The 23,118-nt window shown below is 45.0% G+C and overlaps 1 protein-coding gene across 1 annotated transcript in view; it reads right to left on the reverse strand.

The window, feature by feature from the left end:
- SCGN (secretagogin, EF-hand calcium binding protein) overlaps window positions 1-23,118 on the reverse strand; it is a 1,236,219-nt gene that overhangs the window by 651,172 nt on the left and 561,929 nt on the right. The window contains exon 3 of the mRNA XM_044067071.1: window positions 21,660-21,752. Within this exon, the coding sequence (XP_043923006.1) occupies window positions 21,660-21,752 (93 nt within the window). The remainder of the gene's footprint in view (window positions 1-21,659; window positions 21,753-23,118) is intronic.

Consider the following 23,118-nt stretch of genomic DNA (forward strand, 5'->3'; position numbering starts at 1 on the left):
AGACTTACCTGCAACAGACCCTTGGCCTTGCGACACGCCAGACGCATTCTGTAAAGGCATTACACAAAGGTATACACATTAGCCATTACTATCTCCACGGTCAGCACTGTGCATGACACATCATGCATGTGTGTGGTTGCATGTGCTATGCACATGTCTGCTAACACAACATAGCATACAATGGTTTGCATCTTGTGTGGCCATATACCTGGCATGTATTGCTATATCATGTGTTGTACTATGACACCCACACCCACGCCGCCTATCATACAAACATGCAACACTGACTTACCATGCAGCTCCAGGCTCATAGCTCGGGAGACACCCACCTCCACGATGGACGCAAGTGGTTCTGCGTGTTGTTCCGTGGGTGTCCCCAGACTGGCCAGGAGCTCCTCCGTAGCTGTGAGTGGGGCTGTGTTGGTGGCCCACCACCTGTCCCACGCTGTTGCCTGGCGATTGCAGCAGCACGCTGTCTTGCATGCCGGATCAGGTCTGTGCAGTGCCTGCGGATTTGTTGGTAGCTGCGGTTGGTTCCGCCCACGCTGTTCACCCTCCTGCACAACTCCTCCCACATCTCCTGCCGTTCTTGTGCCTGCTGTGGCACATGGCTAAACAGGGCGTTGTAGTTACTCTGGAGGTATGGTATGATGACCTCCTCCTCCTGTCGGCTAAATGGTGGAAGCCGGAAACGTGGCATTATCTGGAAGACATAATGATGGTGGCAGGTCACATTCACACTGCTGTGCTGGCATACTGTTGGAAATGCATTGCTATGACATGTACGACATCTGCACAGTGATCTGTGAAGGGCATCGTGGCGGTGACACAGCCGATGTTGTGGCTTCACACCATTGAGCACTGGGTGTCACATCATATCTGTGTGCCACCCCATCACACTGTGCACGCACCATGTAGATGTTAGCCTGCCATGGACATGTGTACCTGGCTGCACCTATGTCCATATCAGTTGGCATATGTCCCCATGTGACGCCTGTGCTACTGTTCACCTGTACACTGTGTATATGTCAGTACACATCACGCCTGTGTCCATTGTGAACGCCAGCAGCGGCACTGTACACATACACATGGACACCTGCACATGCATGTGTTGTGCCATGTACTTCCACACAGCACTGTACCGGTGCTGGACAACTTGCCCCAGCTCACCTGTGTTACGTATGTGATAGACATGGAGCAATGTGTAACCATGACACATTGGCAGGAAAGGCCATGCATAGCATGTACACGCACACATTGTGCAGAGCATCACACAGCACCTGTAACATGACAGGGTGCATCGCCACCACATTACTACTGTGTATGGTTGATAGTGAGAGTGCCTTTGTCCATTGCACCATGTGGGACTGTGATAGCTCATGCAGCCTTGCTGGTCATCTCTGCATGATATGGCAGGGTATGCCACATACATGGCAATGGGTGTGACCCACTCAGGGGCTGACGGTATTGGCAGGGTGGCTGTCCATTGCTTTTGTCATAGCTGTGTGAAAATGGACATTCCACATGTTTATCACCATGGTGTGGACACTGTCCTCCAGCGAGGTATGCTGTACGCTGCTTGTTGAGGGTGTGTGTGGTGCATGCAGGTATCACACATCCATGCATACACTGTAGCCCTGGCAGGTGCTATGTGCTGGGATGTTGATCGACACAGTGCTGTATGTGTACACACACCGCTATCCCATGCACATGGATATCTGCCTGAACTGATGTGGGTAACACATATGTGTACATACATTGCCCGCTGCCACCCACATGTCTGCTGCTGCACTACACACCGCCATCCCTCCCTGTGTGAATGTGGTGTTGGCCTCAGCAGAGGTATCCATGTATGGGGACATGGATGTTCACATAGCAGGCCCACTGATGGTATCGTCGATCTGACCATACACATATGATGCATCCCTCACACATACGACCCATTCATATTGTTGTTCACAATGGTGACACGGCTATATTGCTATGCCGGAGCCATTCACAGACATACATACACAGAGGCATGCACGCCCATCTGTGTCATTGGCCGGACTATTGGTGTGGTTTGGCACCTAACGTGTTTGACTGCAGGTGGCGCACACCTACTGTGCACATGTCTACATGGTAGGCCTGTTCTACGGTAGGCATCTGTGATGTGCTGTGCACATCTCATACCTGCACATTTGCTTGTTGTCCATCGGTCCACAGGCCAGTGGTGGGACATACAGGGATGTTGCGGAACATATGTACATGCGACCCTGTACAACTGTGACGCTTGCCACTCAGATGCTCATGTGTCGTGGTCGTGAACACCGTGACACACATGTGGTTGTGGGCCGTCCATACCCATCTCCACCTGTGGGTTGCTATCATCCCACACACTCCTTGTACTGTATGTTCAGGCTATGCAGCTATGTGGGGCTTGTGTGCATACAATACGATACTATGTGCCTTTGCACCCATCACAGACATTGTCACACAGGTACACCGCAGCCATACACATCGCAGATTGTTGTCAGCATGTCACATGTGGTACACACCTAACACATCTCCTGCGGGACATGGTACTCTGTATGGGCATGTCCAGTAGTGACATACCACAGCTACCCCTACATGACGGCTATGCAGGACATGTCTGTGTACATCTACTGTGACATATACACAAGCAATGCCCCCTACCTACATCACATGGTACTACCTGTGGAGTATGTGTGTCTGCATCCATGCTATGGCCATAGATGACAATTGTACATCTATATGTGCAACATACCTCAGTGGGGTTGTCATGAGCACATGTTCCATGTGTCAATGCATTGTTTGTGTCTGTTGGGCAGTCATTGTTGTGCATGGTTTACATGGCTGACATAGTGTACTGTGTCTGATTCCAGGTACTTCATTGGGCTACCAGCATTGTACATTTCTACAGCACATTCCAGCCATCATGTAGCCAGCTTAGATGACAGTGGGAGGTGTTCCGCCATGTGCACATATGTCACACGGTACAAGGGTGACTGACACACATTGTCGGGACTGGGTTCTGACTGCTGTGGATGTGTGTACCGGTGTTGACAACCATGACTGCACCAGATGGTGTCTTCTGGATGTGTGACATTCACAACAAACACCCACATTCACATAGCAGCACATCGTCCACGACAATTGACATTCCTGCCTGAACACTGTGTACGGTATGTTTGTATGACCACTGCATATATCACTGGTGGCCACCAGCATGGCTGCCTACAACAGCAGTGTGTATCCTGTGCAAACATGGGTTACACCAGTCACACCACACCTGTGCCAGCTGGCCCTGTAGTGGGTGACAGTGCAGTTCCATTCATCATGTAACAGTATACATCGTGCACCAGTATGTTGCAGACATGTGAACGGCTGTGCTACTCAACATATGCACACATGACACATCACCTGGTACACCGTGTCTGCCTTGCCACCTGCTATTGTGACCACCCTGTGATGACATTGTACGGCCCACATGGACGTGGACATGTGATGGCTCAATGGTGGATTAACCGTCCAGGTGTGTGTCTAGCCAGGTGTCCAGTAGCCACTGGTCTGCATGCAGGGATAGTCTACATTGGCCTACTCTGTCACTGGGACTGTTGACTATGGTCATACTGTTGTTATGCAGGCATGTGCTGTTTGTCCAGTCTGATAGTCGTGTTGAACCACACTACCGTGGCACACATGACGGTGGACATCTGGCTAAGGTGTGCAGCCCACATGTACATCTTCTCATGCTATGCTGCCTGTGCAGCGGTGTCACATGTCTGCCTCTGGCAGGGCTGTCACAGGTAGGCACAGCATGCAGTGATGTGTGACAATGCTTACACCCTCCACTGTGCTGTACAGTAGCACTGCACACACAGTACAGCACACATGTCATTTATCTACGGTGCCTGGGACCTGCCTCCATGCCCTACACGGCACACCTGCCAGTCCAGATTGTACACAGATCATACCTCCCAGTCACATACCTGGACTGCAACACACACAGGTGGGTGGTTCCCACACCACACCGTGATTTACACACATACTGTATTTTCCCATGACACATTGCATCATAGGTAGTCCATGTTCAGATACCCATGTTTGTGGCCACTACACACATTGTGACACGCGACAGTGCAGACACTGTACACCACAGGTTACATGCCAGTCGGGTTGGCATGCTGTACATTGCACCTGGGACAGTTGCTACTGCTATGTATTGCCAGCAACACGAGGTTATTTCACAGACGTATATACGAGCACATATACGACATCTCCAAGTGCAAAAGCACTAGTGCTTTATACAAACATACCACTACGTGTGCAGATGCCAAATTTTTGTTTTTTGTTTTGGAAGTAGTTTTAAAAGACATTAGGGGTGGTCCATGGGAGGCTCAGCTTGCTCACAAAGAAACACAATGGCAGATTTTGTTGGAAGCCAACAAATCTCCTGGCCTCAATGAATCCATTTCTATTGCCCCGTTTTTGAAAATCAAGGCTCAGTATATTAAGTAATACAATTTTATAATTTTAGAATATACTTTTAATACACTATATATGTTAATATTGTTATTTATATTGTATCAAATGTGTGATTTTGGATTGTTTTGTTTTTACAAAACCTTCAATTATTTCATGTTTTTAATTTATTTGTACTTAGTTGTGTATTTTGTAATAAGTGTTGCAAGTACTTGCATTTGTGCATTCACACATCCTTGTAGAAAATGTTTGTCTGAAACTTTTTTTCATCTGATCCACCCTAGTGAAATGGATTGATTGATTAATTAAGATTTTGGTGTTTGAGTATTTAACTTGGGTGTGAACAGGAAATTCATTGCATCTGATGAAGTCTTCCTGTAGAGACGAAAACGTGTGTGTTGCTTAGTGCTGGGATTTTTACACGTTAATAAACTGAATTGCGGAATACTTTGCCTAATTGTGAGCTTTTTTGGCTTCAAACTGTTGGACTGGTGTGGCTGCCTTGCCTTTTCGAGAAAAGCAACACGACCTTCCCTAGTATGGACTCCCACGTACCCACACATGCTTGGCCATGCAGTACGCATAGCTGGGTGACACATTACACGACACATACCATACCTGCACTACCCTCAGCATGCACCAAACCTCCATGTGTCTGTATGCTAGGCCTACACACCTCCCCCCTCTGTTTGCTGAACATCCATGCTTACCATCCCTGCTAGCCACACCCTAAGCACACAACCATAGCAGCATGCATGGTACATACACACTACAGCCGGTATTACTGACATCCACTGACAGAGGTAGTTGAGGGCATGGCACCCCGTCCGATGGACAGTCTATGTGCCTATGCCAACAGTGATCACAGTGCACTTCTGCTACATTTACACACTGGTAGGGACCATGCTATTCCACACTGAGACATGGTGGTGCTGGCATTTTCACAGACGCCACAGTGGTATTCCTGTTCCATGCACACGTGCTGTATGGGCACATGTGCAGGCTGTTGCACGGTAGTTTTGTTCACCTGTGTGTTGTGTGTCACTTGACAGTCATGGTGTGTCCTGCTGGTGCATGACATACTCCACAGCTAGCTACCTACACATGACTGCCAGACATTGCAGTGTGGGCCCTCACGCAGTGTGGTGGTATGTCTCTGCTGTTTGACTACATCCACATTCAATGCAGCATACCACGGTCATGCAGGCATTGACGACACAGATGTTGCTGGCATCCTGCCTGCCAATGGGGTACCTACCAACAATACACACTCTCACTCACTACAGGGTTCCAATCCTTGGCTGGACATTGTATTAACCCTGTGGACACATACATAGTACTGTCATGCACATGTTATGTCTGGGAACACAGTCCCAATGTCACCTCCAACCACCGTAGTTGTTGTATCCCGCCAACCTGGCTGTTACATGTCTCTGCAGCAGCACACGTCAGTGACTGCTAGCCCATTCATGTACGTTGTGCACCCTGACCACCACACTACCACATCTATCACACTACACATGGATGGTACTGCATTGCACGTATGGGGCTGCATCTCTACACCCATGACTGGGCCATTCAGTATGGCACTGGGCCACATCTTGACATACATGCTTCACACACTCAATGACTACCTGCATGCCTTTCCTGGCACCCTTGTTGGGCTTCTGTGCGCCACAGCACACCACATCCCATGCTGGCCACCTGTCATATTATTGCATGGGTGGTTGGGGTGGTACAGAGGGTATCACATCAGACATGATCCGCTCTTTGCCCTTCAGCACCATTCCACTTTATGCTATTGACAGTGTACACATCCAGCATCACATCGCCCTATGTATCGGCATGTTACGCCATGTGCCTTCTGTACAGTTCACACAGTGGTGCAGGCATATCATGCTGACTACAACATTTCAGGGACGTGTGGCATTGCACGTTCCTCAGACATGTGGCCCCTCATGCTCAGTATTTGCATCCGTACACTACCTGCTGTCACACAGTACTGTACATGCCTACATGTACCACTTCTACATACCTGGCAGCATTCTAGCTCATCCTGCTCATGTTGCTGACACCCATACAGGTGTCAGTGTGGCAGATATATCATGTAGATATCATTGCATCAGTTACATCACACATAGTGCATACACATCACCTTTGCATACTGACAGTCATGCGGTGTGTATCACATGGATACTGTCCCTATACAGGCATATCACGTTGTACATGGTTGATGTACACACATGGCCCACATGGTGCTGTGGTTGCCATATTACACCATAGCGTGGGTACACATGTGCAGGACTACACATTTCTGGACCGTATGTCTAGCTGATACCTTGGGTGCCCTTGTACCTGTGCCATACACACATGTACACGCAGGCCGTGTTACAATGACACATGTGTGGTGTACCTTACACAATGGATACAACGTTACATGTCTCAGTATAGTCATGCTGTGCTCTCTACCCAGCTCAGACAGTTGACATATGCAAATGACAGTCATGTAACACATCTGTGCTCACCTGCATGCCACTAACACAGGGGTGTAATGTACTCTGCCATGGGCCATGTTCTCCACAGTACTGATGCATGTAGTACTCCTACATGGCGTTTGCTGTGGGCAGCGGGGGAGTAGCAGTCCTGCATGTGTGCACACATGCCACATTGCTCAGCCCGGCCGTCTGTGTGACATCCACAGACTGGACACACACCATGCTGTGGGACATAGGTCCTGTGCACATCCCACAGGGGCACACTGTGTCACTAGTCGTGTGATAGCTGCCTTGCTGGTGGGTGACACACACCCATGGTACCACCACAGCGGACGTATTGTATAGACATGACAGTTGACATCCACTTCTGCCGTTCAGTGGACACTACCATGGGGGGGGGTGTCAGTACTGTGTACATTGCACATGTGTTTACACACGGCCCTGCTGGACATCATTGTGGCACACATTGCACCTGCTATGGAACGTTTGGACATGGTCACTTGCTGTTACCTCCATTTCGGGTACCTATTCTGCTACTACATTGTCCCATATGTGCAGGCCATACATATCTTGTGTATGTATATAACATTAGCCCATCGCTCCATCATGCATGCTATGCCTGTGATACTGTCTATGATTTGTGAACATATCCATCATGCCAGCTTTGCATTACACATAATTGACATAGTCGCCTACTGCGGGATAGGTGCACGTGTGCACATTCCGTATGACATCGACGGTATATGCCCATGCACATGTGTGCTGTGACACTATACATAAATGTCCTATCCCCTGCTGTGGCACTTCAGTGTTGGATATCCACTGCCAACATCGGCGTGGGTGGTGGCATTGTTCTGTGTTTGCAACTCCTATGGCAGACCTGGGGTAGGGTTACCACCTGTGCCTCTTTGCAAGGGACAGTCCCTCCTTGGGCAGTTGTGTCCTGACAAATGTATCACAAATGGCAAATGTCCTGAGATTGTGGGACATCACTATATCCCATTCTTATGTAAGAGTTGCATAACATACTTATTTATGTATGTACATTCCTAACTGTTACAAGACACACAATAAGCAACTGAACTGCTACAAGACTACACATTTCATTATGCAAAAGAGTAGAGTTCTAACCTTTGTACTGACCATGGGTATGTGTCCACCTGTAACATCTGAAGTGTGTCCCGACGATTTCCCACTTTGGCCTTTTGAAAGGGTGGCAAGCCGGCCCTGGGGTTATCGCGGGTGTTTACATGTTGTCCCACTGCTGTGCACACGTTGTCCACAGTTGTTGGTATGCTGCGCGTTTTAGCATTACATATCCAACCTTCGCCTCTCTCTGCCTGATGGACAGGTATCTTTACCTACACACACCGTTCACATACTGTACAGATTCGTCATACGAATCGTATGCGTTACACACCAGTACATGTCGTGGGTTCGACATACCTTTCCGGCCTTTTGTTTTGATTTCGTCTCTATTCCACTTTTTCTCTTTGTCTACTTTGTCTGCGTTCGGTATGAACATACGGTTTGAATATCCAGGGGGTCTTCCTTATATTCGTCGTCGCCTGATGCATGTGGGTTAATCAGGCCAATAGCTGTTCCTCGGTGTGTACTTATGCGCATATCAGCGGTGATGCGCCTTCCCTTCGTTCCTTACGTCGGCACTAGGCCATGGTTCTTTCCTCGTGTGGCCGTTGGTTATTTGCAATACCTTCGTGAGGATGGTATGTATTGTATCATGTTTGTGTGACTGCATCCGCTATGTGTGTTGTTGGGTACATTTCGCTGTGGTGTTAGCCGTGGATTGTGTGTGTTGGGTATGGTATTGTGTTCGACATGTGGGTCCCCGTGTCCTGGCGGCATCTGTCGATGGCGTTGTGCATTCAAATGTGTTACATGGCTGTTATTTTCCTGTACATAGCGAATGCATGGATGCATGAGCTGCTGCTAGTGTTTCCCAGGAGCTTGTTGTGGGTATGCCGCTGTCATTCACTGCCTGTATGTGTTTGCGACTGTTTTAGCTGTTATCCCTTTGATATGTGCAATGGGGTATATCTGCGGATGTGGGTGACGGGTACGGTGTGTGAGTCTTGCATTTATACATACCAGATATGCTTGTGTGTGTGCTCCATCCGTGCTTGGGGAGCTGCGGGTTACCTGTGTGTTGTTCCGGGAATGTTTGTTTTGTTGATGTCGTCTGCTGTCGGTATCGCCTGCATGTGTGCTTCCTGCACGTATTCCTCCTTCACATCGGTTATATATCTGCGGATGTTCGTCCGTGCCTACCATCCATTGGCATTTTGTCGCTGATAGTTACGGTGATTGTGGTCCTATACTTGGGGCGGACTGTATGCTACCGGTAGCCTCCTATTCGTGTGCCGCTTGCTTACGCCACGGTCGTGGAACACACCGCGGTATTTACCGGACCGTGACTGTTCACGATCGGTGCCGGATGGCACATTCGTATTTTCGCCGTACATGCCTGATGCTGTGTAACGTTGCCGACGGACCGTGTGGAGTGTACGTTATGGCCGCCATACCTACGGTCGTGGTTTGTACATGCGTCCTTTGCATCTCCTGTTTGCTATGGCCCTGTGGTACACTTTGGGACATTTGCGCTTTGCATCATTTTACGTCGCCACGCATAGCCACTGAGGAGATGTCGGTACTACTTTGTGGGTACTGCTGTACATACGCCTATGGTTCCTGTACTGTATGCCTACGCCTGTTATTACACTCCGGCTGTGACATGTCACCTTCATACACAGTTTACACTGGCACACATTACACACACACAGCGGAACACACGACAACCTCACCTCACACATACACATATTGCCGCCATGGCTGTCAACCTTCTATTTCCGGAGTGGGGAACACACACAGTAGTAATGTGAAACACATGGGCATAATGTGGAACACATAGTAATGGCATAGTGACAACTTCAGCTAAGTAGGTCATAGGTTGATTATGATATGCTGATTTACTTACAGTGAAGAACCTTTACTAACTTACTATGAGTACATTCTATTTACCAGGATGTCATTTATATACATTCCTAACAATGGTTGTTTGAGAGACATTTTCAATGTGGAACTTGGAGGAACTGCGAGGAACATGCACTGTTTTACACCCCAGATGAGGTACGTTCCTCATAATGTCGTACACTTCACTGGTATGCTTTCCGCTTCGCACCGACGGTTGGACACAATACCTACGTTGGCCGCATCGCCGGTGGCGGCGTGTATCTCCGCACTCATGTCCTATGGATATGACACGCACATATGTAGGGTTGCCACCTTTTCAAATGGCCAAGGTGGGACATTTTTAGTACGTACGTCAGGTTTTGCATGCCAACACATACCCACGGCCAGTACAGAGGACAGCGATTCACTTTTTGGACGGTATACAAAGCTGTAGCATTACAGTTGCTTATTCTGTTTATTATCATATTTAGATGTTTCTTCTACAAAATAACTGTTTTCTGCAACTAATACAGTAATTATGGGAAATGGTTTTGTCCTACAATCTCAGGACATTTGCCATTTTGTCATTGTTTTTGCAGGACACAACTGCCCAAAGGTGGACTGTCCCTCACAACGTGGGACAGGTGGTGACCCTACACATATCCCGTTACTGTACCGTGGACCGGTGACCATCCCGACACGCGGATATGTATTGCTGCAGGTTAACATTTCCATGGCTGGCGTTACCTGCCCTGCCCACCCTCCAGGATGATCGGGTTGTCGGTCACTATGTTTAATATGTGGTGATTTCGTCTTACTTATCTGTGACCTTGCATCCCTGGGTTCCATATTACCCTGTTGTCCTTTCTATCTGTGTATGCGCATATATTTCTACATGTGTACTGATATGTATTTCCGTATCTGTGTATGCACATGCATACATGTGTGGTCGACTTGCGGCGATAGTGGCAGCATATGGCTACGCCGTGTGCTGTTGAACCGCGTGCGTTGAGGTGTTGGCGTTCCATGCTCTGCTGACTATTGCGTGTGCAGTGTTTGGCGGTGCCTTTGTTGGAGTCACACATACGTCCGCATATGGTACACATTACGGGCGGACATGTTTGTGTGGCGTCCATTTTACTGTGTGTGCAGGTCAGGAGGTGTCAGTCCATGGGGCCTACACTGTCAAAGTATGTGCTATGTTCCCTCTTTGCCAGGGCGTAGGCATATTGGGTACGCCTCTGTCTACCTACTGGGGCTGGCTCAGTGTGTCCGTGGCGCCGCACGCCTGTGCCTGTGCTTGCCCTGGCAGTTGTGGCGGGCTTGGTGGCCCTCCGGCATTATGTCCCTGCAGCAGCTGTTTCCGCAGAATCATATTGTGTAGCATACAACATACTATGAATATGTGGGCACTTGTGCCTGGAGAGTACTGCAAGGCTCCACCGGATGTATCCAAGCACCGGAACCGTGATTTCAAGATCCCAACACACGCTCTATGATTATTCTCGTTTGTGCGTGCCTCATTATGGCGTTCTTGCATGTGTGTGTGTGCATTTCTGATGGGTGTCATCAACCACGGCTCCAGTGCGTAGCCAGCATCCCCCACAAGGTGACCTTGTGTGATGTCCCCACTGGCGAATACCTGATACAGCTGTGAGGCATGCCAGATATGGGAGTCGTGGTAGCTTCCAGGGCTGCCAGCACACACATCCATGATAATGCCCTGCGCATTGCACACGACCTGGCAATTGATGGAGGGGTATCCCTTGCGGTTTATGTAGCGTCTACCCTGCTCCCCAGGTGGTGACTTGATTTCTATGTGCGTACAGTCTATCGCACCCAGGACCTCCGGTATTGTGCCACACGGTGGAAGCGGCGCATATTGCTAGCCAACTCCTCCTGAGATGTGGGGAACTTTATGTGCTCATGGGCATGTGGTAACATGGCATCCAGGAACTGGTGTAGTACCCTGGATGCTGATGCCTGTGAGATGCCCATTATGTCCCGGTGGGCCTTTGAAAGGTACCTGTAGCCAGTATTCGCAAGCTCACACATACCTTTGTGTCCACTGGGATGGGCTCCCCTCTGTTGTCTCTTGTTCTCAGGCGCCGGCACAGCTCCACTATTTGCTGTAACGTGTCCCTGTCCACCCTGTAGCGCTCTACTATCTCCAGGTCTTGCAGCCCCTGGTAGGTCACCCTTGGTCTGAACACTCTCCTTCTCCTGTGAGGCCTACGGTAGTTGTCGGCACCACCCTCCGCAACTCCGTCTGTCTCTGCCACATACCTATGCATCACGGCCACGGCGGCACCCAGCATATACATGTTAAAAGTTCCCAGTCTGTTTACACCCTACGGTGCGGCGTTTGGGAAATCGAACTGTGTGTTGTGCGCATTCACATTTATTACTGTTGTGCTGTATACCCGGTGATGTCATTGGGTGTGTCTGTGCGGCCCTATCCATGGATTATTTCCGTGGTTTTACGCTTGCAGCTGCAACGGTACTGCCTGTAGTGTAACATTACAGTTGCCTGCATTGCCTTCGCCTGGCATCTTACATTACTGCATCCTGCACGCACATGGCATATGATGCATTTTATCTGCGGCCGCAGTTATGCTACCTCTGTACTTGGCTGTGCTATTTCGGTTCTTTGCTCTTTGCATTTCTACTACATCCCCTATTATCTTTGCTCTCATATGCCTCTCCCTTTCCCGTTCTGCAGGAGTCTGCATGCAGACTTATCAGCTGCCGCTTTGCCCTTCCTGCATTGATTGGTGTTAATTGCTCGTTACGGATACATTTACACTGCTTCCGCATTTCCTCGTATTCTCCGCATTACCTTCCTATATCCCTGGTTGTTGCCGGTGAGGCCGTCCACATGACTGGTTTCGGCACGTAGTCGTCCTCGTGCACATGCATTTGTACGCGCATTCTGTACTGTCAGCACATCTATTTCCTAACACGCCAGTCATGATGCTGTAATATGCATTGTACAGCCCAGATTTGCTGTCCTCCAATATCCTTCCTCCTACAGTGGCATACCCCTGTGTGGTTGACATGTATCTCGTGTAGGCCACTCCTCGGTGTAGTACCGCTACGCCATTTGCTCCATCCTTACGCTGGCGCCGTTTTTGCGATTCACTATTATCTGCCTCATTTGCATGGAATTGACTACTAATACCTGGTTACGCGGACCCCGCCTCCACTCCTTGACAACCACTGCGCTGGGGTTGCAGCTTTACATACATACTATGGTGTGTGGTGGCTGTGCAGCTGATTTGTGTTCTAATGCTCTTTTCGGACATTATCATATTATTTCATTGCTTTACAACTTCTGTGCACACATCCCGGGATTCTGCTGTTCTTTCTACGCGTGCCATTTATGTCATTTTTTACATTTTGTGCATATTTTCTTTGGACATTCTCGGTGCCTTTCCACATTGGCATATTGCACCTATATGATACCTGACTTTGACAGCCTTCCGTTACTCCTCCGGTATGTTTGGGTAAATGTAAACCGTTTTTTTTGGTTTACATTGCCGTGCCCTTACGCTACGCCTGCGCCACTTCGTGGATCGCTATTGCCCTCATTTGCATGGTGCAATACCGCACACAGTGTGTTTTGCATACCTACGCCGGGGGCGGGGACGGTCCGGCGCACGCCGGTAGTGCACGTGGAATTCATTCATACCAGAATCGCTAAGCAGCCATATTTGGTGTTATAACGCCGACGCTATGCTGGCGCCTGGCGCAAGGTTCATGAATCCCGGGGGATATGTATTATGTGCAAGTATGGAAACAAAGTGATGCAAGGAGAGTGGGAAAAAGGTTGTGACATCTTTATGATGCACATGTTAGACATAAGTGAAAATGCTTAGTGACAGCAGATGTTTACAATGGAATGTAGGAGATGCACAATGGATATATACACTTTCTTCTTCTCAATAGTAACTTATAAATAGCGCTTTGATTTTTAACTGCCTGCATTTCATTGTTTGTGGCTGTCCTCACAGGATGGAATCCAAAAGGGTATCAGTAGGATGGCTCTTCTGTAGGAGATGGAGAAGTTCAGCCAGAGCTGCATAAAGTTTGCCAAGCAGTGGCCACTATCTCCAGCACCAGGCTTCCACGTCGTTTTGTGTTCATAAAAGGATTGTGTTAATTTAGGTTACAGATACTCCACAGAGGTATGAGGTACATAGGCGGAAATCACTTAGCAGCTAAGAAATGACTACTTTTTCCCCCTGGATAGCCTTGGATTTAGTTCTAGTCCGGGAAGCTTATCAGATTCTGGTAGGTTTCTGACAATTACAGCTTCATCTCTTCTAATTTTCTGGGACCTCTGTGACAGGGAGGAGTTCTAGTGCAATTAATTGCTTGATCTTTAAATCAAATTTATGTATGGTAGTGCAAATAATTGCTTGATATGTAAAGCAAAGTTGAGGAGCTTCCACATGTTGCTGTTACTAAAGCTTTTTTTCCTTAACCTGCTGCCACATTATTTCACCACAATTAAATAACCCTTCCTGATTGCTTTTGGAAAGTTTGGTTACACAGATGTGAGCTGTTCCTTTGAAGTAGGAATGGACATATTGTTTGGTTCTAACTCAATTTTCAATCTACCACCCAATGCCTGGAACAGAACTAAATATAAGACAATATTGTAATAGTAGTTGGTGAGGTACAAATGGTGCCAAGCACCATGTAAAACTGTTAACAGATATTAGCTTTCATGGGAAATTTGCAGTCAACCAGCCAAGTACTTGATACCTACAGACATTGTTATGCCTTCCTCATTGTGACAATTGCATGGCTTGCTGTTTACCTTGCTCTTACAGTGAGGTAGATATATAGTCGGCCTCTTTCTGCTGGAGTCTTTTCTTTTCAGTAACTTGCATGCAGTTGGCATGTTTAGACAACTGTCCTTTTAAATCTCTTTGTAGAAGGCATTGCCTGTACATCCGCTCTGTACATCCTGCAAGCCCTTTTGAATAATCTATGGGTTCGGCTGTGGACTGCTGTTTTATGTCCAATATTTTCTTTATCACATCAGCAGTTATGGATCTGGGCTTGTTGATGGCTTGTGCTGTGAAGAAGCTGCTCACCCTAGATTTTTAGCATAGTTACTGCATGGCCTCTATGTGGTTTCTATATGTGCATTCAGAAGCTCAGAATTATATATATTTCCCTAAAAGATATACTTCTGACTTTTTTTCTTTTTTTCTTCCTGTTGGGAATTGGCTGCACAAAAGTACATGCTAAGATGTCTGGGCATGTACTCAAATACTTCTACTAAGACTGCATGGTCACACAATACTATCCACTGTCAGGGGCACACTTGTGGGTAGGACAGATTTAAATATGTTAAGTGATCACTCCCTCTGCTTTAGTTGCTTTAGTTGTTGTTTTAGTGAGAAAGTGGTCATTCTAGTTGTGACAAGCGTTTGGTACATACTGAAAGCAGCATTATACTGTGTGTGTATAGCCTAATGAGTGTCTAGTAGAGTGGAATGTTACATGCCTGGATCTAGATGCAATACCGTTAGACATAAGCTAAGCAGTGAAAAAAGGACTTCATTACAACAGTGGATACATCATGATTAAAGAATAATTTATTGTCGACATAAGTGGCAGAGCCAAAAGCAGGATCATTTTCAGAGATCAGCTGCAAATATGATACTGCTAAAGGGAATTATGCTTGCCCAAGGGTACCATCATATACATGTTGGTGTTTCATTTGAGTTCATAGTTTTGACACCAGCTATTTGTTCAGTATAGGCCCTTTTGGAGGATTTTTGTGTTTTCTGAGGAGTTTATGATGACACAAAGTTTGCAGTTATTTGCAAACTTGGACAGCCATAAACCCTCTTCATAGGTTCATAGGTTCATATGTAGGCACTAGGCTATTGGCCCTAGGGCTTATATAAGCCTAGCCAAAAAGGTACCCTGGCTTTCACCACCCAAGAAAATTATTTTCCTGTGCCTATGTTGAGCAGAGCCACAGAAGTGATCCCCGGCGTGAATTTCCTATTTCCCATCCAATCATCAAGATTTTTCTTGAAGAGTGCTAATGAGGAGCTTTGTTTAATATAGATAGGTAGTTTGTTCCAGAGTATGGGAAGTCTCTGGGACAGGAATCTATCCCTCCAGCATGTTCTGTTTAATGTGGTGACAAGGTTTAGGTCCCTAGAGCGTGTAGCTCAAAGGGATTGGGATTTCTTTAAGTGGAGCATGTCCAACAGCTCTGAGTTTGACATAACTTTGTATGTTAGGCAGTGATCACCTCTGAGTAGGCGTATGTGGCAGGGTAAAGCTGGAGTTTTTTGAGACGGTCTGCGTAGGGCATCTGTTTGAGGCCAGTAATCCTCTATGAGGTATTTCTGCAGCCTTTCCAGTTGTTGTAGATGTCTTGTGAGGTACATACCAAAAGGGGCATTGTACTCTATAATTGGTCTAATGAGTGATGGGTAGAGGGGAACAATGACCTCTTTTTTCCTGGATAAGAAACCTTTTGTGATGAGGTGTGCCACGTAGAAGGAGTTCCTGACTACTGTGGCGATGTGATTAGCAAAGGAGAGACTACTGTCCAGCTGTGTCCCAAGGTCTCTTATCACACTTTCGGTGTTAAGTAGACTACCAGATTCTGTATTCTATGTGGTAGTTCATGGGTACAGAACTTTTACCAAAGGGGATGACAATGCACTTTTTGGCACTGAGCTTGAGGCCATGGCTTTGACACCAGGCATCTGTCTCAGTGAGGCCCTTTTGTAGGATGTCCACATCGTTAGGAGTTTGATTATGGCTCCTAGTTTGCAGTCATCTGTGAACTTCATTAGCCAAAGACCTTCTCTGTTAGCCTGTACTTCAGAAAAGTAGATACCAAACAGGAGAGGACCCAGGAGTGAACCCTGTTGTACTCCACTTGTCACTGGTCTGAAGTCAGATTTGGTGTCTGCTACTTTCACAGTGTAGGTTCTGTCAGTGAGCCAGTTGGCAACCCATCTTGTGACATAGGGATTTATACCTAGTTTAGTGAGGTCATCTATAATTCCAGAGTGAGGGATGGTGTTAAAAGCCTTGGTGAGATCTAGATAGGCTGTGTGAACCACCTTACCCTCGGCTACGGCTTTGGTGACTGCTTCAAAGAAGTCTATCAGGTTTAGGAGACATGATCTGCCTTTTACAAACCTGAACTGGGTGAGGTCCAGAGTTTGGTGATTACCAATGTCTTTGTTTATAAGTTCCATGATGATACATTCCATGGCCTTGCAGACCAGACTCGTTAGGCTAATGGGTCGGTAGTTCCCGGTTTCTGTGGTTGCTCCCCCTTTGTGGAGTGGGATAACCGTCACTGTGCGCCATTCAGTGGGCACAAAGCCTGAGATGAGGCTATGATTGAACATGGTGCTTAGGTGGGGTGTCAGTTCATTCTGTAGTTCATGTGGAATGCAGCCTGGGATGTTGTCAGGTCCCATGGATGCTGTGTTTTTGGCTTTGGAGAGTGTGTTTTTTACCTGTGCAGCTGTGATTACAGCAACTTTACATTCTTCCGGTATAGAGATGGGCCCTTTAGAGGGTGAGGGGCAGTGAAGTTAGCACTGAACCTATTTGCCAGGATGTTGGCAATATCAGTTGGTTCTGTATATTTAGTGCCATTGTGCTGTAACTCGGAGCAGATCTGAGTGTTGCCATTGAGATTCTTGACATAGCTATAGAATGCTTTGTGGTTGTCTTTAGAATCAGTGGCGATTTTGTTTTCATAGCTAGTTTTGGAGGATTTTATGAGGGATCTCAGCTTCTTACTGAGGCTGACCAGGGAGTTCTTCCAATCATGGGATTTTACTCTTTTTTGCAACAGTTTCTTTCTTCTGTTGTAGAATTTGTTTATGGCATGACTTGTCTGATCCCTCTTTAACGTCAGAGAAGTAAATTCCAAAGAAGAGTTGTCCAAGGACTGAACCATTATGCACACTGCTAGTGATGGGTTTTTGGGGGAAGTAAAGCTTCCCACCCTAACTCCTGGGTTTGATTTGTGAGTCAAATTGATATCTAATGACTTACTTATGGATTGACATTTAGCTGGGAGAGTTTAACTATGATATCTTAGAGTGCTAGAGTGTGAAATACCTTTGGATGGTTTAGATATATGGTGTGCACTGGTTTGCCCTCGTACATTGCTTTAATAACTTTTTCTTAGAAGTTGGCCAGCTTATGTAGGCAGAACCTGCCCTTGACTTATTTGAACTGAGATGAGTTGAGAATCTGTAAGCTCCCTATATCTTTATTTATTTATTAATTTTATAATGATCCATAGTCTTACACATGAAACTAGCCAGACTAAGGCATCTATAATTACCTTGCCCACTAAATCCCCATTTATGTGCAAGTGAATGACTTTTGCTGTTCCCGTTCATCCAGCACAAGGTGTGTTTTGAGTCTGACATTGGATAGCTTTTGTGGGGCATCAGACAAGTCATGTTTTAGGCTAAACAATATGCAGACATTAATATCTGTCCCACAGGACACAGTGTTCCTGGCCATAGACAGTCCCTTGGGAACTTGTTCTTGGGAGATTTGAGGGTATATTTGATAGAAAGTGATATGACAATATTGGAGGTGAGTGGGGTGGACTCGGAGCTAAATCTGTCTGCCAGTAGGTTTGCTATATCCTATGGGTCTATGTGATATTATTTACTGTTAATTCGGCATACTGCTGGGCATTGTTTGTATGATTTTTAACATACTTTCTTGTTGACCTTTGCTTTGGTAGGTATGTTTACCTCAAATCTGGCGTCGGTTGATTTGACCAGGGCCCGGAGGTTTCACTAGATAATAGATATCTTCTTCATCTAACAGAAAATGAATTGTGCTTAAAACCATTGAAAAAAAAAGCACTGATCTATCCAAAAATGTTATGGTCTGCTTAGGAAAGCTTTATGAGTTTAGTCATTTGGTACATCAATTAAATGGAGCTTTCACTAATTTAGCCAAACCTCTTTGTCTGTGGTTTATATTTTATGTTGTATAATAATAAAGTAGATTTTGCTGTAAATACATGTCAGTGCTTTGAATCTAGCTGATTATAATCTTATCTAAAATGCTACAATGGTTACAGTAGTTTTAATACATTTCACATGACTAAACTCAGTATTTGCTTGTTGCAATTTGTTCATATCTACTTCCTTAATTGCTGTGTTATTTTCACTGTTTCCACATAAATCATTATTTACTTTCAAAAATGTACTTAAATTTTCACTGTGGCTAGTATCCCCTTCAGTGGCACTATTTCCTAGGTTATAACAATTCTTATGCCACATATGCCATGGAAGGAGACTGTGTCTTGGCATGGGCAACCAATCATCTCTTCCAGGCATGCACTGAAAAGCTTGTACTATCTGTACATCTGCTGTATGCTGAACAGGAAATGCCTGTTTCTACTGTAACATCCACAGCAAAACCATGTGCAATTGAATGTATACTGATGTATTTCCACACATGATGCCAAAGCTTCTTAAGGTGATCTTTCCACACCCACCAAACCCAGTGTCCCACTTTGTCACTCCCACCCCGTTAGCAAACTAACCAGACTGTGCTCCCTGGCCCACTTGCAGATTCCTGGATCCAGCCATTGATTCAGATAATCAGATTTGGGGGAAAAATTACTTCTATTACCAATCTACAGTCACATACTGAAAGAGCAGCACTCCACAAAATGAATGCACATCTTCATTACAGTAATAGGAAGATCCTCAAAGACATGCAGAGTAAATTTACTAATAGAGGTTAATATTAATTAAGGAAGTTAAAAAATGTCAAAATGCTGTGCAAGATAACACTGTATTCTTGGTTACAATAAATGTACCCCCAACACTGGCAGCCAGTGAGTAGTTCCCTGTATTATTGTATATATGAGCAGCTGAAATCTAACAACAACTCCATTCATTCACAACAGCCAAAACTGAAAAAGAAGCAGTAAAGTAAAAACAAAAGTCAAAAGTAACTTTATTGTCATTTAGATCTACACAAGTGTAGATTAAATGAGATTCCATGCAATCAGATCATCATGGGACAGACAAAAAAGAAACCATATACATAGAAAGATATAATTTAAAACAACATGTAATAAATACTACCACCATCTTATAAATCAACTCTACACTTAAGTATATAACTACATATATTCCTAGAAACACACACTTGTTAAGATAATAAAAACACACATCTAGCAGCAAAGTTCAAATAATAGTATTGCACATGAACCATGTACGACATTATGGGTGAACAAGCACGTAGCAGTAGCAGCTGAAGGAAAAAATATTGCACCTGGTTTCGTTGTATAAATTATAATGGTTGCATGGACTTAATAAATAATAGATAAAATAATATTGTACAGTCAATGGGAAGTCCCATCATCCTGACCTGTCAATGATCAGACCTTATGTTGGAGTTAAGAAGTCTGATCACCTTAGGATAAAATCTGTCTTTGAATCTAGTAGTCCTGCATCAAATACTGTGGTAAACACAAGGTAAAGAAAACACATTACAACACTCAAAATATAAAAAGGCAATAAACTAGTACAAAATACATCAAATAAAAAGCAAACCAGCCTTTCCCTCACAGCAAAGTGTAGCAGATTCTGGGTGAGCCTTTATGATGTAAGCCACCACTGCTTTGGTGTATTCATCTAGGTCAATGTGCTGGTCTGTTGTGGCTGCCTCCTTGAAAAAGCTCCAGTTAGTACACTCAGAACAATCATAGAGAGATGATAATGCTCCCTCAGGCCAAACCCTGATCTGTTTCATTGTGGGTTTCTTCCTGACTGGAGCAAGTTTATAAGCAGGCATCAGCATGATAGAAAGATGATCCAAGCCACAGAGGTGTGGATGGCACACTGTTTTATAGCCTTGCTTTATTCTGGTGTAGACTTTATCCAAGGTACTCCTACCCCTTATTGGAAAGTTTACATGCTGGTAGTAATGGAGTACTGACTTTAGATCAGCTTGTCCAAAATCACCAGCTATTACATGAGCAAACTCATGGTGTTTATTTTGCATGTCACAGGTAGACTGGTACAATTTTGTGAGTGCCTCATTTGTGTTAGCAGTAGGAGGGATATACACCACTGTTATGAAGATTCTATTTAGCTCTCTAGAAATGTAAAAATGTCTACATTTTATAGACAAAAACTCCAGATTCTCAAAGCAGTGAGACATAATGACCACACAGTTACTTCACCATTTGTTATTAACATAAATACAGTTAGTACCAATATTCAATATGGTTATTAAAATGGTAAAAATATATTTTTATTTTACACAATTCCAGTATATAATATTAATATTAACTGCCTGGCCATGGATGAAAGTGGATTTACCCCCAGGTAAATGAACCCATTCAAACCTCACCCTCATGGGTGAGTCACTTCAGTTATAGGCAAATTGACCACCTTCAGTGATCAGACAGTGATTATCACCATAGCAACCATCAGCATATCATGGCTTATAGTTCATATGATTTGCAGGTTATGAATTATATGAACAGCTGAACTGTGCAGCTTTTAGAATCTACATAATGTAATTCATAATGTAACTGTTCTTTAGAAAAATGCTGCTGTCCTAAAGGACATAATGACATTTAATTTACTCTGAAATTCAGTACAAAAGCAATTGAAATGAATGAAATCAGATCTATACTAAACATGAATATACCTCTTGAATCTGTAGACGACCATCTGCAGTGTCGTCATAAGCTGACATAAATCGTTCTTTCACACGGTGAACCTTCTCTGTAGTTATTTCATCCTGTTAAGACAAACAGCAGGAAATGATATTAACATTTACAGTGAAAATTTATTTCTCATGAATACATCCCCCCATAAAAGCTAAGAAATAACAGCATCTGCAAGAAAATAGAGTAATGGAGCCAGAATATGAGGATATATGCATTTACTGCATTTATGTATTCACGTTAAATTGATATTACAAAATAGTGTGATACTGTAAATAATTAAAAAGCAAATAATTTAATAACAGAATGTGAAATCCTGTGTACATCTTTCTGCTCTCACGAGAACCAATAAACTCTGCAATCACTAGGACAGTAGCATGTTGCATAATTAGTTTCTTAAAGATTTATAGTTAAGATTTAAACGATTTCTTAATGATTCCCTGAAAACAAATATATCCTCCAAGAGGGCCTGGTGCAAACAAATAACTGGTCCTAGTGCCATGGACTAAAACTTAATGTGAAGAAATGCATAATAGTACCCTTTGCAAAGACAGCCATCCCTGGAAATTACCACATTAATAATATACCCCAGAAGCAGACCCAGTGGTCATGGATCTTGCAACATATGTGAGCAGTAACCTGACCTTTGACCACCATGTATCTAGTGTGGTGAGAAAAATCATTTTGTGTTGCACAACTTATATGTGAAGACATGGCATCTGGGTCCAAGGAGATAATTTTTCCATACTACTCAGCCCCTACTGTATTATGAGTACAGTGCACCCTTTGCCATGTACCTGATCCGACACCTGAGACAGCTTGAGAGATCACAGAGGTTCTTCACGAAAAGAATACAGGCAGTAAGCAACAAATCTTATGCAGACCATCTCAAAGCCCCATTAATGTACTCAGTCTCCTACAGACTGCTGTATGGTGATCTAGGCCTAGCCTACAAGGCATCCACTCATCCCACATAGATGAATTTGTTGCATATCCACAAAACAAATGACATCAGAAATACCTGTTCTAAGGAACTAAACCTCATCTGCAACATAAACAGGACATGATAGAGAGACAGTTATGAGTCTCAAAGTTTGCCCCTTCTCTGGAATAGACTTCCCATCTGTGCAAAACAAACCTCATCCCTAACAATATTCAAAGGTTACTTGGACCAATGGATTGGATATCACAAATTTACTCCTGGTTTGGCACCTATGTCTCTAATGGGCATGGACAGTCTGTGGATGCTTGATGAGTACAACCTTATATCATAACACATAAAATTCCTTATGGTATTGACACGTCAGAATTATTTTGGTAAATATGGAGTAAGATTGGCCGGACTTCAAATGACTCTAAGGCTGATAGTCTAGTAACCACTTATGAAACTTTGAACCTATTTCATAATAAGTAGGGTGGCATTCATCCTGATTTATACTT

This window comes from Protopterus annectens, chromosome 3.part1 (genome assembly GCF_019279795.1).
Source record: "Protopterus annectens isolate FY-2018-M chromosome 3.part1, PAN1.0, whole genome shotgun sequence".
In the NCBI taxonomy this organism is placed as follows: Eukaryota; Metazoa; Chordata; order Ceratodontiformes; family Protopteridae; genus Protopterus; species Protopterus annectens.